This window comes from Raphanus sativus, chromosome 5 (genome assembly GCF_000801105.2).
Source record: "Raphanus sativus cultivar WK10039 chromosome 5, ASM80110v3, whole genome shotgun sequence".
Classification (NCBI taxonomy): domain Eukaryota; kingdom Viridiplantae; phylum Streptophyta; class Magnoliopsida; order Brassicales; family Brassicaceae; genus Raphanus; species Raphanus sativus.
In genome coordinates this window covers 24,065,650-24,085,231 of record NC_079515.1, presented here as the reverse complement: position 1 = coordinate 24,085,231, position 19,582 = coordinate 24,065,650, and the positions used below count along the sequence as shown (strand labels likewise).

At 35.4% G+C, this 19,582-nt stretch overlaps 1 protein-coding gene across 1 annotated transcript; it reads left to right on the top strand.

The window, feature by feature from the left end:
* Positions 1 to 11,785: 11,785 nt before the first annotated feature.
* Positions 11,786 to 14,337, top strand: LOC108837372 (L-tryptophan--pyruvate aminotransferase 1). Its single transcript, XM_057010560.1, has 5 exons — positions 11,786 to 11,895; positions 11,991 to 12,294; positions 13,131 to 13,420; positions 13,631 to 13,920; positions 14,036 to 14,337. The coding sequence occupies exons 1-5, from the start codon at positions 11,834 to 11,836 to the stop codon at positions 14,233 to 14,235; spliced, it is 1,146 nt and encodes a 381-aa protein (XP_056866540.1). The 5' UTR covers positions 11,786 to 11,833; the 3' UTR covers positions 14,236 to 14,337.
* The last annotated feature ends 5,245 nt before the right edge of the window (positions 14,338 to 19,582 follow it).

Genomic DNA, 19,582 nt, shown 5'->3' with positions numbered 1-19,582 from the left:
TTGTTATAAAATATTGTAGTGATGTCCATATGGAAAGTCCTAGATATACTTGTTCCCCACTCCAAGTTAAGCTTTGTCTCCAAGCTATTGTATCCTATATAAGGAGATCATTATTCATGGAATAAGACACACAAATTCCTCTCTTCTCTTCTCTTCTTTATTTACAACACGTTATCAGCACGAGACTCTAAACCCTAGCTAAAATCCAGCGACCACAAAAACCTTAATTTCAGCCGCAACTTTAAACCGTCATATCTCCCTAACCGTAAGGATCCAGACGGCGAGTAATATATCAAATTGAAGCTCTTGACGAGACGAATCCAGCGCCGCAGACCACGCATCAATCCGACTCCAGACGCGCCGTCACCTCCCAGTGCAAGCCGCGCCGTCAAAGATCATCCAAAACCCTAATAGCCGCCAACTCCTTATCTCTCTTAATTTCGATTTCTATTGTTCTTAGATCTCATACTAATCCAACTTTGAAACTTTCATTGTTGATTATTTAAGGTTTCTAAAAGAGGAACCAAGGAGAAAAGATCGGCAAAGATTAAGGTAAGATCTCAAGAACCCTAATCTTTACTTGTGGTTCAAGCAATTCGGGTTTCAAACTTCTCTTCATCTTAAATCCGATTTAAAAATTTTGCGATTTGATTTGGTTGATTTTAGTTCTGTTTATTTTAAAATCAAAACCCTAAACCCTTAATAGTTTTACATGACTTTAGTTTTGTATGGACAACAAGTGATACCCCTTTAAGGATGACACGCTATATGTCCAAACAAAATTTAAGGTCAATGTTTAACCTAATCCTAAAAACAGATTTGAATTTTAAACCCTAATCCTTAAAGTTTAAATCTGATTTTAAGAAACCCTAAACCCTAAAATATAAAGCATGTGATTACATGACTTTCGTTTTGTATGGACAACAAGTGATACCCCTTTAAGGATGACACGCTATATGTCCAAACAAAACATAAGGTTAATGTTTTCCACATCTTTTGGTCGATGATGCACACCATAGTGTGGCTAGACCATGATTTTTTTTAAGTCAATGATGCATACCAATAGGTATGACTAGACCATATGAAGTAAAGGTCGATGATACGTACTCTTAAGTACGATTAGACCATAAAAAATCAATGGTCGATGATGTTCACCCTCAGGTGCAACTAGATTTTTCACCTATGATTCACGGTGATCATCCACGATGATCCGCGTTGATCTATGATCCATGATGATCCTCGATGATCCGCGATAATCTACGATGATCAGTGATCCAAGGTGATCCACGGTGATCCTCGATGATCCACGGTGATCCACAATCACCGGTGATGGATGATGCGCACCACAGTGCAGCTAAATCACGATCCGTTTTATTTGGTCGAGGATGTGTACCGAATGGTACTACTAGACCATTAAATCGCATGGGTCGATGTAGCATACCATATGGTATGGCTAAACCATGCACTCTTCCATCCCACTATTTTCAAGGGATTTATAAATCAAATAAGTTGATTAAGTGATGGATGAGTTATGAGAAAGTAAATTTCTAAAGAGAATGCAAACTGGCCGTATGGCCCTCTTATTTGTTTGCTGGCAATGTGATTTAATTGTGTAATAGCCGAATGGCATTGGTCACACAAGCCATATGGCTTTATTGTTTACATACTGGCCGAGTGCCTTTTATTTCTTGGATAGCCAATGGCATCAGAAAATTGTATGTACTAACACAAATCATTTTGATATGATTCAGATGTCGAGACTCCATCACTCGGATTACCCAGCCCTTGATCTCAATGGAGACAATTACCTTGATTGGGCGATGAACACTTCAGCCGATTTAAAGTCTAAAGGACTTGGGAAGTGTATCAAATACGGCAATGATACCCTTGCATATGAAAGGCGTAGAGCTGTTTTGATAATGAGAAAGCATCTCGTGAAGGATCTGTATGATGAGTGCAGTTACATCAACGATCCTTACGATCTCTGGTCGAGATTGAACACCATGTTCTTCGAGCCATTACTAGATGAGTCCATGAAAGAATGGAAGGCTCTGAGGTTCCAGGATTATGAATCCGTGGATGACTATCACTTTGATCTTATGAGAATCACCTATAGTCTTAAACTATGTGGTGTAGTGATAACAAACTATGACTTGTTAAGCAAGACTCGTGACACGATCCATTCAAAGGAAGTGTTGTTATCACAGAAGGCTAAAGGTTTCACAACCTATTACGACCTTCTCTCATACCTTTCAGCTCTTGAGGAAAGAAGCAGAGAAAGGAAAGTCAACCTCGACAAACTCGACTATGTTATGGAGATAAGTGCCGAGTATCAATGTGAGATGATATACGGTGATGCTGAAGAAGCTAAGAAAAGAAAATTCGGGTGGACTCATATAGATGATGAGATTGGTTTATTCATTGAATAGAGAACCAAATGTGAGCCACGTCCAAGATGTTATTATGGACTGGCCGGCTATTGTTTAAGCCTTTTGACATTCTGATTTCATACTTATGATTTGGTGTTTTCTTTTAAATATAATTTGTCATTCAAATTTCATAGCATTAATAAAAGTTTTTCTTTTATCTTGATTGATTTGCTTGAAAAATATTTTGATTGACAAATGAGAATGAAAACTCGAGAAGAGTATGTCTAGACCACCACGCCTAAGGCATGGCCTTAAGAGGCACGAAATTTATCACCTAAGACCCATTGAGAGAGACCCAAAATCCCCACTGGCCGTGGACAAGGATACCACAATAACCGTGGTTGTAGATCCAATCATGGTCGAGGAGGGAGTAAAGGTCGAAATGGCATTACAAGCCACATCAAAATGGTTTCAATAATAACCAATGGGCAGAGCAAAGCAAAAGGAAATGTTCCTTTTAGCTTATGAAAATCGCCAAAGGCATACATATAAAAGAGGTCGAGACTACATTCTCCCTACTGATCTAATACTATGCTAAGGATCAGTGTGATAAGGCATAAAAGCCTAGGTAACCAGTAAGGTTCACCAACGAATTTATACACTTTATGGCATGACCGGATTAGCCATCCTGGTCTGAACTTGATTAATAAGGCACAAAGAGTTATCCCATAAGATCTCACGTTGTGAACATGTACACAAGGGAAACTCAGTAGGCTTCATTGTTCCAAGCAACACGAAAGTATAATCTGATCATGAGGATAGTAGAACAAAACCCGTGATCATGACCAGACCACAAATTCGTGTATCATGGTCTAAAACCATGCTGACCGTCCAAGCATTACGTTTAAGTGAGGACAAACAAACGTACTTTATAGCATGTTCATGAGGGGGAGAATAAACACTCCGTGTGGTCCATGACCATACTATAAACCCGAACATGATAAGCATGGCTGAAGGCCATAAGGCATTATAGCTTGGCCGTAAAAGGCATAACCTATAAGGTTGAGACTTCAAAAGTCTATAAGCTTGGGTACACCACAAGAATACATGTATGAAAGATAAGATACATCAGGCCATATAAAGTGAGCATAGATATTCCCGTCTAAAGATGATAAAGGGTCATAATCCAGATATAGACCATCCTAAGAGTCTATGAATAAACCACCACATACCTATGTGCCATCTAGGATGGAATACCTCATCTAAGGATGAGATGAAAATCGGGAATATATGTTGGATAAGAGAACATGATCTTTCTCCCACGAATTCAGTGAGACCATGAGCCAAACAAAGGTGATCATATTGTGGCCAAGGTACACGGATTACATACAAGATGAATCCGACTATCCAACATCATGGAGAAAGCTATAAGCTGGTAAATAGAAAGTAAAAGTGGAATGGTTTTAACCATCCAAGTCTTGGCAAAGATCCTCGGACCAGATATATATATATATTGGACGTTCATAAACAAAGAAAGAATGATAGCCAGACAGACCCGAAAGAATGACTAAGTCATACCAGCTTAGCACCACTATATAAATGTCCTAGTAGAGACATAATCAAGTTGCTGTAAAAGTCTATACAAGATAGACCAGAATGTTCCATATATAATGAACCACGGATAGAAAGTTAAGGTGCTCATAATGATAGATCCGGGTTCATGAAAGAGAAACCATACTAGACAATGAGATAAGACCGGCCGGTCCTAAGGTACAGGTATCATACAATGTAGCCTTGCAAACTACAAAGTATTCAATGATCCTGATAATAATAAAATCTCAATCGATTGTATCATGTCTAGAACGCGATAGAACGCGATGGAACATTATATAAAGTGTCGACACATACACACACTCATAAGTGATAAAGAGAAAGCACTTGAGCATAAGAGATATGCGAGGATCACTAACCCACGTAAGAGTACTCATAGAATGAGACGTGGAGTTAAACCCAAAGAATGTATGAGATGGGCGTATTGGCCAAATACATAAGTGAGACGCCATCTAACCAGTGAACAGATGAGTCTTGTGAGGAAAAGAAAATCGTGAGCAGTAGAACATGAAAGTACAGACAAGTGGTCGTACATGTTGCTACATAAAGCATTCAATGGAATGGCTTGATCACACAAGGATACTCACAGGGACTAAGGAACAAGGAAATAAATTCCTAATGTGGTGAATGCTACTACCCAATATCGAAATCTGGACATCTAAGAAAGATGTAGTAGACATTGGATATCTCACTGGATATAAAGGTAATATAAGATACCTTGAAAGATGAGAAAGAAGTTCTCATAGAACAACATCGTTCCTGCGTTGTTCATGGACTGAAATGCAGCTGCATACACACGATATGATAAGACTAAGTGATGCTTAGTAGAAAGTTCTATAAGAACGTTTCAAATCAGTCCATATAGTAGTCAATATATTCCTTGTGTTTATACTTAAAGAAAGGATGATTAAGATGATTGATTCTTGGAAAGGCTATGAAGAGACTACGATGATCTATAGTAGAGATCATTAGCCGTATATAAAGGTTGGAATCTATGATCCAACATACCAAGAATAGATTGATCAAATGGTCTGAGAATCCATCAGATTCACGACCAAAGGGAACCATACCGACTAGGATCATGTCCGACCTAGTTCGACCTTAATCATCATTGGTCCCGACCAATCCATCCCGTCCAGCTTGTTCCGACCAGTTCCTCTAGGTCTTAAATCCGACCTAAACCATCCAAGTGAGAGGAACGTCCTATTGACCAAAAAGTGGCTTAGTTTTGATTAAACTTCAAACTATAACACAATAGCCACTTCATGAACATAACGTGGACATATACTAAAAGTTCATAAAGAGTTTTGGTCAAAGGATATGAATAAGATATATAGTGGACAAGAACATAGTCCGGATGGATTATGGATGATGTCATGATCCAGACAGATCATGGACATACAAAGACATTCATGGTCGAATTTATCTAAGAGAGATAAACCATATGATCCGAATGGACCATGAATATCATGAAAGCATTTTGTTGATGCAGGTTACCAGTCCGATCCACACAGTGCTAAGTCCCAAACCGGCTATGTTTTCACATATGGAGGCACGACCATTTCATGGAGATCAGTCAAGCAGACTATATCAGCCACATCATCCAATCACTCGGATATATTGGCGATCCATGAAGCAAGCGGAGAGTGTGTCTGGTTGAAACTCATGACACACCATATTCGGACAGCATGTGGGATCACGGATGGTAAAGACGAGCCGACCGTTCTTTACGAAGACAATCGGCCTGCATAGCTCAGCTCAAAGATGGTTACATCAAGGGTGACAAGACTAAGCATGTTCTCCCCAAGTTCTTCTTCACCACGATCTTCAGAAAGAAGGAGAGGTCAAGGTCCTCTAAGTCAGATCTAGCGAGAACTCAGCCGACCTCTTCACTTAGGCATTACCAACATGCACGCTCAGGAAGCTTATGCAGCAGATTGGTATGCGATCACTGAGAAGCCTTCAGTGATATTCACTTCAGGGGAAGTAATGCGGCTGTACTCTTTTTCCTATCCATGGCTTCCCGTTTTTACCACATTGGGTTTTTGGGTTTACCATGGAAAGGTTTTAACGAGGCAGTATTCCAAACGCATTACAAACTCTAGACGGTTATGGCATTACAATCTCGGTTTTTAACGAGACAGCATCTACGGCGTTTTGAAAGCACTTCGACATATTGGACATCAAGGGGAAGTGTTATAAATATTGTAGTGATGTCCATATGGAAAGTCCTAGATATACTTGTTCCCCACTCCAAGTTAAGCTTTGTCTCCAAGCTATTGTATCCTATATAAGGAGATCATTATTCATGGAATAAGACACACAAATTCCTCTCTTCTCTTCTCTTCTCTTCTCTTCTTTATTTACAACAGAACTCTTTTTTCTTTAACCAAAAAAGAGTGTTAGACATAGATTACTTACCACTTACAGCTGTTATTAGAATTTGTTAACGAATGAGGAAATATGGGCCTTTACTAGGGCCTAATAGACGTAGCTGAAAATGGACTGGACTTGTTAGATATACGGCCTTTACCAATTTGGGGCAACACAAAGTTGATATACTATAAGAAATAGACATTGGTCGTTTAGTGAATATTTTTTGAAACTGTGCCAAACATAACTTTCGTTTAGTGAATACTAGGGGTTTGCCGGCGCTACGCGCCGGTTTTGCTATATGGTTTGGCTATGTTGTTATAATATAGAACATTTGAGATAGTCGTTAAGTCAGCATGTATGTTGATTCTTCCTCAGATATGGGGTTAGGTAGTCTCCAACCATCATCGTCGGAAGCATCAGGAACTGGACATTGATTCTGCTTCCGAGTCCAACGACACTTATTAAAGAACCAGCTGGAATTCAGTTATCAAACCGGAAACTGGTGCGTAAACAGTTAAACCATCATTTGTTGTAGTTTAAAGGGATTTTTTATGAACCATCATTACGTGTGAGTTTGCTTATGTATGATATTACTGTGCTAAGATCGAAAGCCGCCATTGTTTACTTATTTACATATAACATAGTTGTGATTTTCTGAATGAGATTATATTCTATATCATATCTATTTTTATATGTTCTTTGTAAGGTTATTGTCTATTGCAGCACTCATACAGATTTTGAAACTATTTACTTTAATTTTATTCTCTCAGAAAAGCTTTAGGTGTCTTTTTGTATAATTATTGTGTAAGGCATTGTTCGTCCAGATTTTGCAACAATTTAATTTTGTTTTTGCTCATGGGTTGTCCATGCCTCTTGATCTGAATAAAGTTAAGAATGGAAGGATGAAACTTCAAGATAAGATATAAGATCTTGATCAGTTATATTATGTTTGCCCATTAAGACTGACTTTGTAACAAAATTTATCTGCTGGACTTATTACATGTGAACTCAGGTAGCTCAGTGGATATAATAAAAAAGAAGATGAATAAAACTATTAAGAAATCAAAGTTTCTGTGGACTGAAAACTGAACTGTTAGATACTATTTATTTTGGTTATCAGGCAACACGTACGTATGTTGGGAACGGAGTATCTGAAAGAGTTATAACTCTTGGCGTTGCTCTTTTTGAAAATTTGCTACCATGAGTGGTTGGGGATGAAGGCCACATATGCAATCTCTGTTTGAGCAACTGGTGTGCCAATGTAAAGATTGGTGATGCGGTGAGATAATATTGAGCTACTAAAAACAATATCTCTCGCCTGGTGACGGAGGTAGCAAAAAGTTAAAGAGAGGTCATGTCGGCCTTCTGTTTTTTATCAGTATAACCCTCCCTCTTGAAATATACGATCAAATTGCCTTAAATGCATTCAAATGTTGATTTCTTCCATCTAAGAATTTGCGAGCGTCAGATATATTTAAAGCTCTTCGCTTAATTAGATAACTGATATGACGTGGAGGTCAAACAACCACATCAAACACCATAAGAAACATATTCATAACACAATGTAAACGTCATGAATTCTTGCAAACATATATGTTGACATACACTGAACAGTTCTCTACTGATATCAATATCAGATAATATTTAGTAAGCTTCATTTAAGGATTAATGTGAGTGAAGAAAGTGAAGCAAAGTCATACCTTACATGGAACCGTGATTTCTCGTCCTTAGGTTCTGAGGCTTCTGATTCTCCACCCTTTGCAAGTTCGATGTTCACTGGATGAAGTATTGCAGCAACTACACAGATTTGCATCCTGTAATATTAGAAAGTAAGTTGAGTTGTTCTTATGTCTAAGCATGTATTTAAGATAAACAATTAAAGGGGTTAAGAATCAGATCCCAACATTGTACATAGCTTTTCCTTGTGTCTATGTATTCCTTAGAATCATTAAGCCCATCCAGCGCATACATGAATCTCTTAAGTTTAAACCTATCACCACCAAAGAAAAAATTAGGCTTACATATTCTGGTGCAGCTTGATAGATTGAATGTTTTGAATATTAGAATGAAAAGGATGAAGCGTTGTAATGATAGTAATGCAATAGGACCAACCTTATCATCCAAGAGTACATGTCGAGGCCCATGAGTTTCTCACCTTGATTTCCTTAGCTTCCCAAAAGCGAGAAGGCGATGAGAACGACCTGAGAACAACATCCGGGGCTTCTAATCGGAAAGCTATAGCTGTGAAGCGGCTATGGTAAACCTAAGCGTTACGATGCCACTTTTGCAGAAGAATTCAATGTCGAGATATGAAGAAGATGAGGATGTACTAACACTTACTCGGACCCAGTGAAGAATCAAAGAGTCATTTCAGAGAAAAAAAGAGAGAAGACATAGAAGCTCATAGAAGCTCTGCAATCACAAAGAGAAGAGCCGAGAAACTTAGAAACGGTCGTGTAATTTTAGAAGCCCATAGAGTAATAAAAACCCAGTAATAAATCAAATTCACTCGTAAAGCAAAACGCTGTGTTTTATGAAAGTAGAGACAGGTGTCTTTTTTTCCCCAAAGGAGATAAAAAAGCCAACTTTATTGTATTAGATTGTCGAGCTATCGACTAAGTTCTTTACATAAGCGATGGTCGGAACTCGGGACTTATCTTAAGAAAAAATTAGAAAAACTCGGGACTAATCCATATGAAAGAACGTGGGAATATGATTTGAATCTGTTTGTTTAATTAACGACGACAAGAAACAAGAACAACGGCGAGTGAAGTGGGAGCACGAAGCATGCAAACCGACTAATCATGTTCTTGTCCTATTCCTCAACGTTTTAACTACGTAAGCCCGCCATTTGGCAACACTTGCAGAGAGTATATTACTTACAAAATTAGAATATTATGAAACATTTAAGGAGGATTAAAAGGAAGGTGAAACTGCAAAATCCGAGAGTGGACAATTTAAAATTTTAAAGTCAAAGCTAATATGGAAGGCACATAATCATATCGAACCTTTCCACGTGCTAACACGATCCTGCAAAAAGACATACCTTAGACTCATGATCGAAATTAATTTGGTAAATTTTAGTGTAGCACGCAGACTTCTAGAACTCTTTTATCCGCGACAACTTTAAAATGGTAGGTTTATCATAGTCTAGTCGATAAAACGCATTTGACAAGACAAGGTCGATATAGTGTTTTGGCACCATAGTATATTTTAAACTCTAATGATAACAACGGATTGTGCGGTGCGGAACAATAAATTCAAATATTGCAGTAAATACTGCAGTTTATTTTAAAAAACTAATAATGTGAAATAATAAAAATTAGTTTAAAATAAACAATTCAAAACATAATATGAATGTTAATATGTATTGAACAATGTAACCGTGGAATATATATAATATATTTATATTTTACATATTAAAAATATGTGGAATAAACTATAGTTCAAAATTTTTAAAATAGTAAAGTATCTGCTACATATAATATATATTTTATTAATATAAAACATGTAAAAATTATAAATGAAGTTTATACAACACATTTGATATTTATCATTTTTATATATATTATTTATAATAATGAATTTTAGCTTAATTAGTTTTACCAACTAAATAATACATGTGTACAATACTAATATATTTATATATTTAAAAATAATAATAATAATATTAAATGATTTTTTAAATTTATAAATAGAAATAACATATAAAATGTAACATAACAAATCAAGACTCAAATCACATCTTGTAGCATATACTAAAAATTCAAATGTATTCCACTTACTTCCGTTGAACTTTTGACCACATGCGTTTTGATTTCAATTTTTATAATATTTAATTTTTAAAATAAAATGAAAAGTTATTACTAGTAACAGTTTAGCCTTGCCACATGTTTAGCCTTTTCTCGTATCTGAACATTTTATCCGTTAATTTTAATTTTTTTGATTCACTCCGAAAAAATCGAGATATTTGTAAATCTCCGAAGCAAACCAAATAATAAAATCAATATCCGTTATAGACGAAACAAATTATAAATACTAAAAAATTTAAGATGGATAAAAGATCCGCTCCGAGTTTTATACAAATAAATATATATCTACAATTAAATATAGAGTTTCAAATGTATAATATTATATAATTATTATTTAATATATAATTTATTAAATATTATTTTAAAGGTTACTTATAAAAATATTAAATTTAAAAAGAATATAAAATATTTATAAAAAACTATAATTTTTCTTTAAAAATTATAAGAAAATTATTAATTTTAAAAATTTATAAAACATATGGTCCATTAATTATTTAATTTATAATTTTTATTTAAAAGATATTTATAATGTTATTGGCTCCTAATGTTATTGACTATATATATATATATCTGATATTTAAAGTTTCCAATGATATTACTGCAAATGTCAAAAGCATAAAATCAAAATTTTTAAATAATGTTGCAGATTTCTTGAAAAAATATTTTAAGAAATTTAAAATTTGTTTACGGGACATGTTTTTGAAAAATTAAAACTTTCAAAAGATTAATATTATATTTCTGTATATTGACAGCTACTTCTATTTTTTTGTTTTTCCATTAAAAGTCATATTCTAAAGGGTGAAACTTTTTTATTTATTAATTTTCATTTGATTCGTTATTCTTTCAATTCAATCTGAAAAATTTGAATATTAATAAGTCTTCAAAGTAAAAAAAAATATTAAAAATTAATATCCTTTAAAAACGGAATAAATCGCAAATATTAAAAATTTGAAAGTTATATATCTGATCTGCTCTGACTTTTATATAAATATATGTATAGTTTAAATGTATAATTTATTAACTATTAGTTTAACATATAACTTATTAGTTTTATTTATAAAATTACTTATAGAAATATTAAATTAAGTAATGAATATAAAATATTTATAAAAACTATAACTCTTGTAAAATTTAATGTTTGACAAGAATATTTAGTTAATTTTTAAAAATTTATGAAACATATAGTTTCAGAAATATTTATTTTATATTATATATTAAAGCTTCTATTTGAAGACAAATTTTTATAGTTTTTTGTCTAAATTTATTTGCATTGAACAAAGTGGATAAAATATCCGTAAATATCTGTAAATAATCGTAATATCTGTAAATTTTCTAGATATTTTCTAAAATAAAAAAATCATAAAATTGAATATCCGTAAAATACAAAAAAAAAATGTCAGATACATAAAATTTCGGTACTATTCGATGTTACCACCCCTTATATTATTGACTCCTAGGATTTATAAAAATTTTCCCGTTTAAAGCTGAACACGCCACCCTTTCCAATTTTTCTTCAAAAAAAGAAAGCTAGTAATAAAATAATAAATCGCGTTCCTTCTATAAATACACTCTCATCTGCACTATTCTCTAATCATTAAACACTGTTACAAAGTACAAACCAAGCAAAATATAAGCAAAACCGAGAAGAAGAAGAAGAAGAAGAAGATGGTGAAACTGGAGAACATAAATAACATCTTCTTGTCAGATTCCGTCATCAATCTGGATCAGTACGCTTTTTCTTTTAATTTAATTTCACTAACCGCATTGCAAATTCATCGGCTAAAAAATCGAATGAAAATCTTTTATAAAAAAATTATTGCAGTGGAGATCCAACGGCGTATGAAGAATACTGGAGGAAGATTGGTGACAGGTGTACGGTGACGATACGTGGTTGTGATCTGATGAGTTACTTCAGCGACGTGAACAGCATGTGTTGGTTCCTTGAGCCGGAGCTTGCGGAAGCCATCAAGGAGTTGCATGATGCGGTCGGAAACGCAGCGACGGAGGATAGGTACATCGTGGTTGGGACTGGTTCGACGCAGCTTTGTCAAGCGGCCGTCCATGCACTATCTTCACTCGCTGGGACCCAACCTGTTAGTGTCGTCGCCGCCGCACCTTATTATTCCGTAAGTCCCCACCACTAATAAACCAAACTCTTCTTCTCCTCCTCCTCCTCGTATATCTTTTGTTTTTAATTATTTTAAATCTTCCTTTTTATTAGTTGTTATTCAAGCAACTAACATTTAAGCAACTAACAAAAATATATTAGACTATTAAGCCGATTATTTAGCTTGTCAAACTACAACTCCTAATCTGTGATAGACTGATAGAGGTGAGATTCTGGATCAATTCAAGATATAATCTTGAATGCTTTCCTTTTGTTAATTTAAACTTTCAGTTGAGAAATAATTGTAGATATTTGAACGTGGCTCGCCATCAGAGAGCAGAGAGCAGTTTCTTAAAATCATCTAGATAAATAAAATAAATCTAAACATTACAAAAATATATAAATCATCTAGATATTTAGGATGTCATATATCAAAGAACTAGTTTCTCCTTTTGTCTAATAAAATAAACGTTTAGAAATAATTCATTAGCTACGTCTTATTCTATGGTTTTCATTATAATTTCCAATCTAATGTAAGTCGTTTTAAAATTAAAGATTATTTGATGTGAAGATTTAGAGGGGGGGGTCTCATTTATAAATAGAAGATTGGAGATCTAAAAGACACAGCGACAGACATGTATCTCGAACACTACACATCCACCAATCCTTTTCATTCTTATACATTTAAAAAACACTTTTCCTTCTTCATACCACATGTGCTGTGGATTCATGTGCGAAGACATCAGTAACATGCTCATGTCCCCACTTCTTTTTCTCGCTTTTACCAAAAACCATTCTTCTCTTCTTAATAATTTTATTTTTGAGGATATAATATAAAATTTTAATATTGAACAGACGTATGTGGAGGAGACAACGTATGTCCGGTCGGGTATGTACAAGTGGGAAGGAGACGCGTGGGATTTCGACAAGAAAGGTCCTTACATAGAGCTGGTGACATCACCAAATAACCCAGACGGCACCATCAGAGAGACGGTGGTGAACCGTCCAGACGAGGACGAAGGCAAAGTGATCAATGACTTTGCATATTACTGGCCACACTACACTCCCATCACTCGCCGTCAAGACCATGATATCATGCTCTTCACTTTCTCCAAGATCACCGGTCATGCTGGGTCCCGCATCGGGTAAGATATTGTGGGTTATGCATTAGTTTCTTTCATTTATGATGTGCATAAAACTAGATTTGGGTTGCACATGCATGTTTACTGAATTTGAACCTGAGTAATATGACCATTAGATTTAGGATCCTGATCATTAAACCCTTTAAACTTAATTAGAACAATATATCATTAAACCTAACGAATGGGCTTTTTAAATTTGTTTGGCTGGTGAAGGTGGGCATTAGTGAAGGACAAGGAGGTGGCAAAGAAGATGGTTGAGTACATAATTGTGAACTCCATTGGTGTGTCTAAGGAGTCACAGATTCGAACCGCTAAGATTCTCAACGTTCTTAAGGAGACATGTAAGAGCGAAACCGAGAACTTCTTCAAGTATGGTCATGAGATGATGAAGAACCGTTGGGAAAAGCTTCGTGGAGTGGTGAAGGAAAGCAATGTCTTCTGTCTTCCTAAGTACCCTGAAGCTTATTGCAACTTTTTTGGCAAAACACTCGGATCTTATCCTGGTAATTAAAAGAAAATTATTCACTAGACGACAAGTGTTTTTGTGTCGTTGTAACTGATGCTTGTTTTGTAATTTGACTAAGACGCAACGTTCGGTGTTTTGAATTTTGGTTGTAGCGTTTGCGTGGCTGGGGACGAAAGAAGAGACGGATCTGGTTAACGAATTGAGGAGACATAAGGTTATGAGCAGAGCAGGAGAGCGTTGTGGTTCTGACAAGAAGCGTGTTAGAGTCAGTATGCTTAGTCGTGAAGATGTTTTCAATGTGTTTCTCGAGAGGCTTGCCAACATGAAGCTCATTAAAAGTATTGACCTATAAAAAAGCTTTCATTTCATATGTATAGTTAATGGTTATGAAAAAGCCATATAACTAAGGTCTTTTTACTAGTAGTTTTTAGCTTATCCTACATGAATTGTCAAACCAATTTATAAATTTATACCATAAATCACATATCTAATTCAAATAGCAAACAAAGCTTCTATTTAATTGTATATAAATTCTAAATAAATTAAATGTTATAAATAATACTAACTCATTATTATAATTTACTTAATTTGTAATTTTTTATATACATGCATGTGTTTTCAAAAGATTAATTGCTTTTTGCTAATTCAATTTCAATCTATCAACGCATCTTTTGTTTTCTATTTTTTCAGAAATCATATATCAGGTGTCATATAATTTTATATATCCCCCAATTTTTCTCCCCCTATCTTTACCATTTTCCCTTCATTCTATGGTATCCCACTTATTTTAGGATATTGAGCTAATTTGCTCTTTTATATATCTACAAGTAAAGTAAAATAAGGATGTAGAACCGAAATAAATACAATTAACAAAAAAAATTGATTTTAATTTAACTAGAACAGAACTAAATATGGTTCAATTTGGCACAATATATACATCTTAATATAGTAAAATGAATAACTGAACTGATTAATTATTATGTTCAAAATCATATGTCTAATTATGATAACATCTTAATATTTAATAATGTCTTTCCAGTAACAAATATCTTCTATTTGCTTTTCATACAAACAAAAACATAATGATTTGGAATTATAAACAAATGAAAATAAAATATTGAATGATTTAGTTATTTAGAAAATATTTATACTCAGATATCAAGAATATGTAGAATTAAAAAAAAAAAGAATATGTAGAACTAATAAAAGTTCACTCTATGTGGACCTTTCTATATGTAAAATATATTAAGGTGGAACTTTATAATTTACTTTTAGGTAAATGGTTCCAGTTTCAACTTATCCAAATGTTGAAATGAATCTTATAGAAAAAAAAACTAAATCTAAAAGATTGATGTCTATAAGATCCAATAAAATGTGATGAATGAAAAAAAGAAGAAGATAATGTCTAATAAAAAAAGACACCAGATATAAAAGAGAGGTATTTTGGAATACCTCATTGGTAAGTCACAACATCTTCCTCTTCCTCTGTCTATCTCTCTCTCTCTATTCTCTGCCATGATCGAACCCATGAGGTCGAGCATAACCCACAAACCAAATGAGCTACACGATCAGGCGCTTGTTTTGTTCAAAGGTTATATATTTATTTTATGACTTCTGTGAGTGAAGATGATTTATTTGGGTTCAATAAGCCCATCCAGTAATAGGCTTCAAAGGAAACCATTCAGAGTGGGCCTACAGAAATTGCAGCCCCTTGTTAAATAAACCCGGCTTAAAAGAATGCGACTGATCTCAGCAGGTAGACAACCTGTTTGAATTTCCCTTTTTTTTTAACAGTAACTGGTCTGATTGAATCGTCCTAAATGCTGGGATTGTGGATCACTAATTGTGATGTGACGGTGCAGATGATGTCACTGTAGCAATGGAGAGAATCAAAGGAAGGTACCGAGAGTCGGACAGGCTCTAAAGAAACTTTTGAATTATATATAGATCTCACGCAAGATGAAATAGTTCAAAACAATCTGGAATCTGGAGTTTTGATCAAAAACCATACACGGAATAGAGAGAAGCATACGGAGAAAATGTCTGCTGCTATTGTTGTTGTTGAAAACTGAGTGCTTTTACAGAGTGGACAAAAAAACATAAATGCTTGTGGTGAATAATGTATGTAACATAAATCTGGTGAAGAAAGTGTTGTTTGTGATGTGTTTTTTTTTAGTGATTCTCTTTTGTGTTGAGGACAATAGGAAAGATACAAAAGAGTCTGTGTCGGGAGAATGAACTTGGGACAGTTCTATTTGTTGTGTCGCAAAAGCATATATTATAAAAAAAAAACAGAGTCCATACAAAGTCTCTTAGGTTTTGTAGGAGCAATAGAGAATCGATACGCATAAAGCTACAAAGAGTCTTTGTTTCGTCTTTTTTTTTGCACTCACCTAATGCCACATGATCTGATCTTGACGAGTGTCCCAAATTCACGTCAGACACAAATTTGTAATCTGCTGAATATTTAATTATTTACACAAATTATTTTTGTTATCATATATAAATAAAGTAATTGCAAGAAGCGCACTCAAGTCTTGCAGTTCTGTACTTTGGAGGTGACGAAACTGAGCCCAAGGTTAGGTGAGTATCAAGATTGATAAGTTTTTTTGAGGTTGTTCCTTGTGGATCTTTGTGGGGTTCAATCTCTACGTGGGGGAACAAGTTAATATGTTCTCTCGTGATCGACCCAAAAAGTCAAATCTGTTTTTTTAGATCATGAATCTTGTGTTATGAATAGTTAGAAATAACGGTTTAGCTCTGTTTTACTTTATGATTATTCTCGTTATAAACTCTGTTATGGTCTTTATAATTTAAATTTTTGCTTATATTGGTTAAATTTTTGCTTATATTGGTTTTGTAGAAGGTGTTGTTTATTAAGTATTTTGAAAGTCAAACTTTGAAAATGTCTCTCAAGGCGTTAGACTACGAGTCACTGAATGAAAACGTGAAGAACTGTCAGTATGCAGTGAGAGGCGAACTCTATCTCCGTGCTTCCGAGCTTCAGAAAGAAGGCAAAAAAGTAACATCTCCTTCTTGTTTATATAATATACCCTTTGCAAATTCATTCATGAGCTTTTTTCACCTTGCTCTTATTATTAACATGATCAATATATATATACAGATCATTTTCACAAACGTTGGGAACCCTCATGCGTTAGGACAGAAGCCTCTCACGTTTCCTCGCCAGGTGGTTGCTCTATGCCAAGCTCCGTTTCTCCTAGACAATCCAAACGTTGGAATGATATTCCCAGCAGACGCTATTTCGAGAGCTAAGCATTATCTTTCCTTGACCTCTGGTGGTCTTGGTATGTCCTTCACCACACATAATAACTCAGTAGTGTTGACATGAAGAGAATAAAAGAGTAAGAATAAGTGTTGACATGAAGTAGAATTAAGCTGGCAGACTTGAGACTTGAGTGCCAGACTTGAGTGCCAGACTTGAGAAGTAACTGCTGGACTTGAGAAGTTAGGCAGACTTGAGTGCCAGACTTGAGTGCCAGACTTGAGAAGTAACTGCTGGACTTGAGAAGTTAGGCAGACTTGAGAAATATAGCAAACAGTAACTCGCCCAAACAGTAACTCGCCCAAACAGTGTTTTGGAGGAAGAAGAAGCAGTGGTTGGGTTGTTTGAAATTTGAAATTCAAATTTCAGATTTAGATCTAGATCTGAGTCTATTTATATTGTATTTGTATGAACAAATTAACTTAAGGAAATATAATTCCTCACTTCTCTCTTATCTTGCAAACTCTCTCTCTCTCTCTCTCTCTCTCTTGGTTTATCACTTTGATTCTCACACTATTCTTGTTAAATCACCACAACTACTCTCTAAATTCATACATTTTATCATGGTATCAGAGCAACAAAGCTCTTGAAACCTATTTTTACTTCCGCAAACTCTGTTCTTGTTTCAATTCATCTCTGTTCTTAACTTTCTCTCTCCTGTTCTTGGTGATTTGAAAGAGAGATGGAAGAAAACAGCAACAACAACAAACATCTCAACATACCTGTGACCTTGAAAGGGATTAACTATCTCTTCTGGGCCAGGATGGTGAAGAGAGCCCTTGGAGGAAAAGGTTTATGGAAGTATGCTACAACAGCAGCAGCTCCAAAACAAAATGTCCAAGGAGAAGATGGAAAGAAGATGGTGGTAGCTGATGAAGATAAATGGGAACAAGAAGATCTCATGGTGCTTTCAGTCCTCCTTAGCTCACTTGAACCAGCAATTATGGAGTCTTACTCATACTGTGAGACTACCAAGCAACTGTGGGATACTCTCTACAAGGTTTATGGGAATGTCTCTAACCTGACCAAGGTCTTTGAAGTAAAGAAAGCCCTCAATGGTCTCAGTCAAGGAGATGTGGAGTTTCAGCCCCACTTTGGCAAGTTCAGATCTCTTTGGGCAGAGCTGGAGATATTAAGACCTCACACTGTGGACTCGGATATCCTCTTAGCCAGGCGTGAAGAAGATAAAGTCTTTGGGATGCTGCTCACACTCAACTCATCCTATGGAGGTCTCATCAAACATATCCTAAGGGCTGATAAGCTTCCTGATCTAGATGATGTTTGTGCTCAAATCCAGAAGGAAGAGGGGTCTGTAAGCCTATTTGGAAGCAAGGGAGACTTGAGCATGGCTCATCAAGCTGAAGAAGTGGTCGCCAACAAAGCTGCTTACAAACAAGAAGATAGAAAGTCCTTGATCTGTGACCACTGCAAGAAGAAGGGTCATCTAAAAGACAAGTGTTGGATCCTACATCCCCACCTGAAGCCAAACAAGTTCAAGGAGACAAGAACTCAGTACCAGGCTGCAAGAGCCAACTTCTCAGCAGATGGAGTTGAGCCAACAACTCCAAACTCAGTCTGCTCCAACAACAATCATGGTGGAGGAAGTGCTATGGCTTCAACATCAGTGTACACCACACCAAGGACCAACCTAGATGAATTCTTCAAGAAATCTGACTTGGAAACTCTCATCAAGGCCCTAAAAGAATCTGGTATCTCTAGAACCCTTGGGATCTCTCTTAATGCTTCTCACACTGCTGGTGATATTTTAAATGTTTTAAAATCAGTTAAACCTTTGATAATAGACTCTGGTGCTTCTCATCATATGATTAGTGATTTGAATCTGATTAAAAACATAGAACCGGTGATAGGTAATGTGATGATAGCAAATGGTGACAAAATCCCAATAAAAGGTGTAGGAGATCTTAGGCTATTTGATAAAGATTCTAAAGCTTTCTACATGCCTACATTTGCCTCAAACCTGTTATCTGTTAAGAGAGTCACTACTGATTTGAATTGTCAAATTACTTTCACTCCTAACAGTGTGTATTTTCAGGATATTGATTCTAGTAAGTTGCTTGGAAAAGGTGTTACCAAGGGAGACTTGTACTTGCTTGAGGATACGAGACCAACTTCTGATTTATCTAGTGCTTTTGTTTCTGTTTCTGAATTTCCTAAAGATGTAATGTGGCATGCTAGATTAGGACATCCTCACTCTCATGCTTTGAACATCATGTTGCCTAGTATTAATTTTAAAAGTGATTGTGAAGCTTGTATCTTAGGAAAACATTGTAGAAGTGTTTTTCCTAAATCCAAGACTATCTATGATAATTGCTTTGATTTAATACATTCTGATGTGTGGACTGCCCCATGTGCATCAAGAGATCATCATAAATATTTTGTGACATTCATAGAT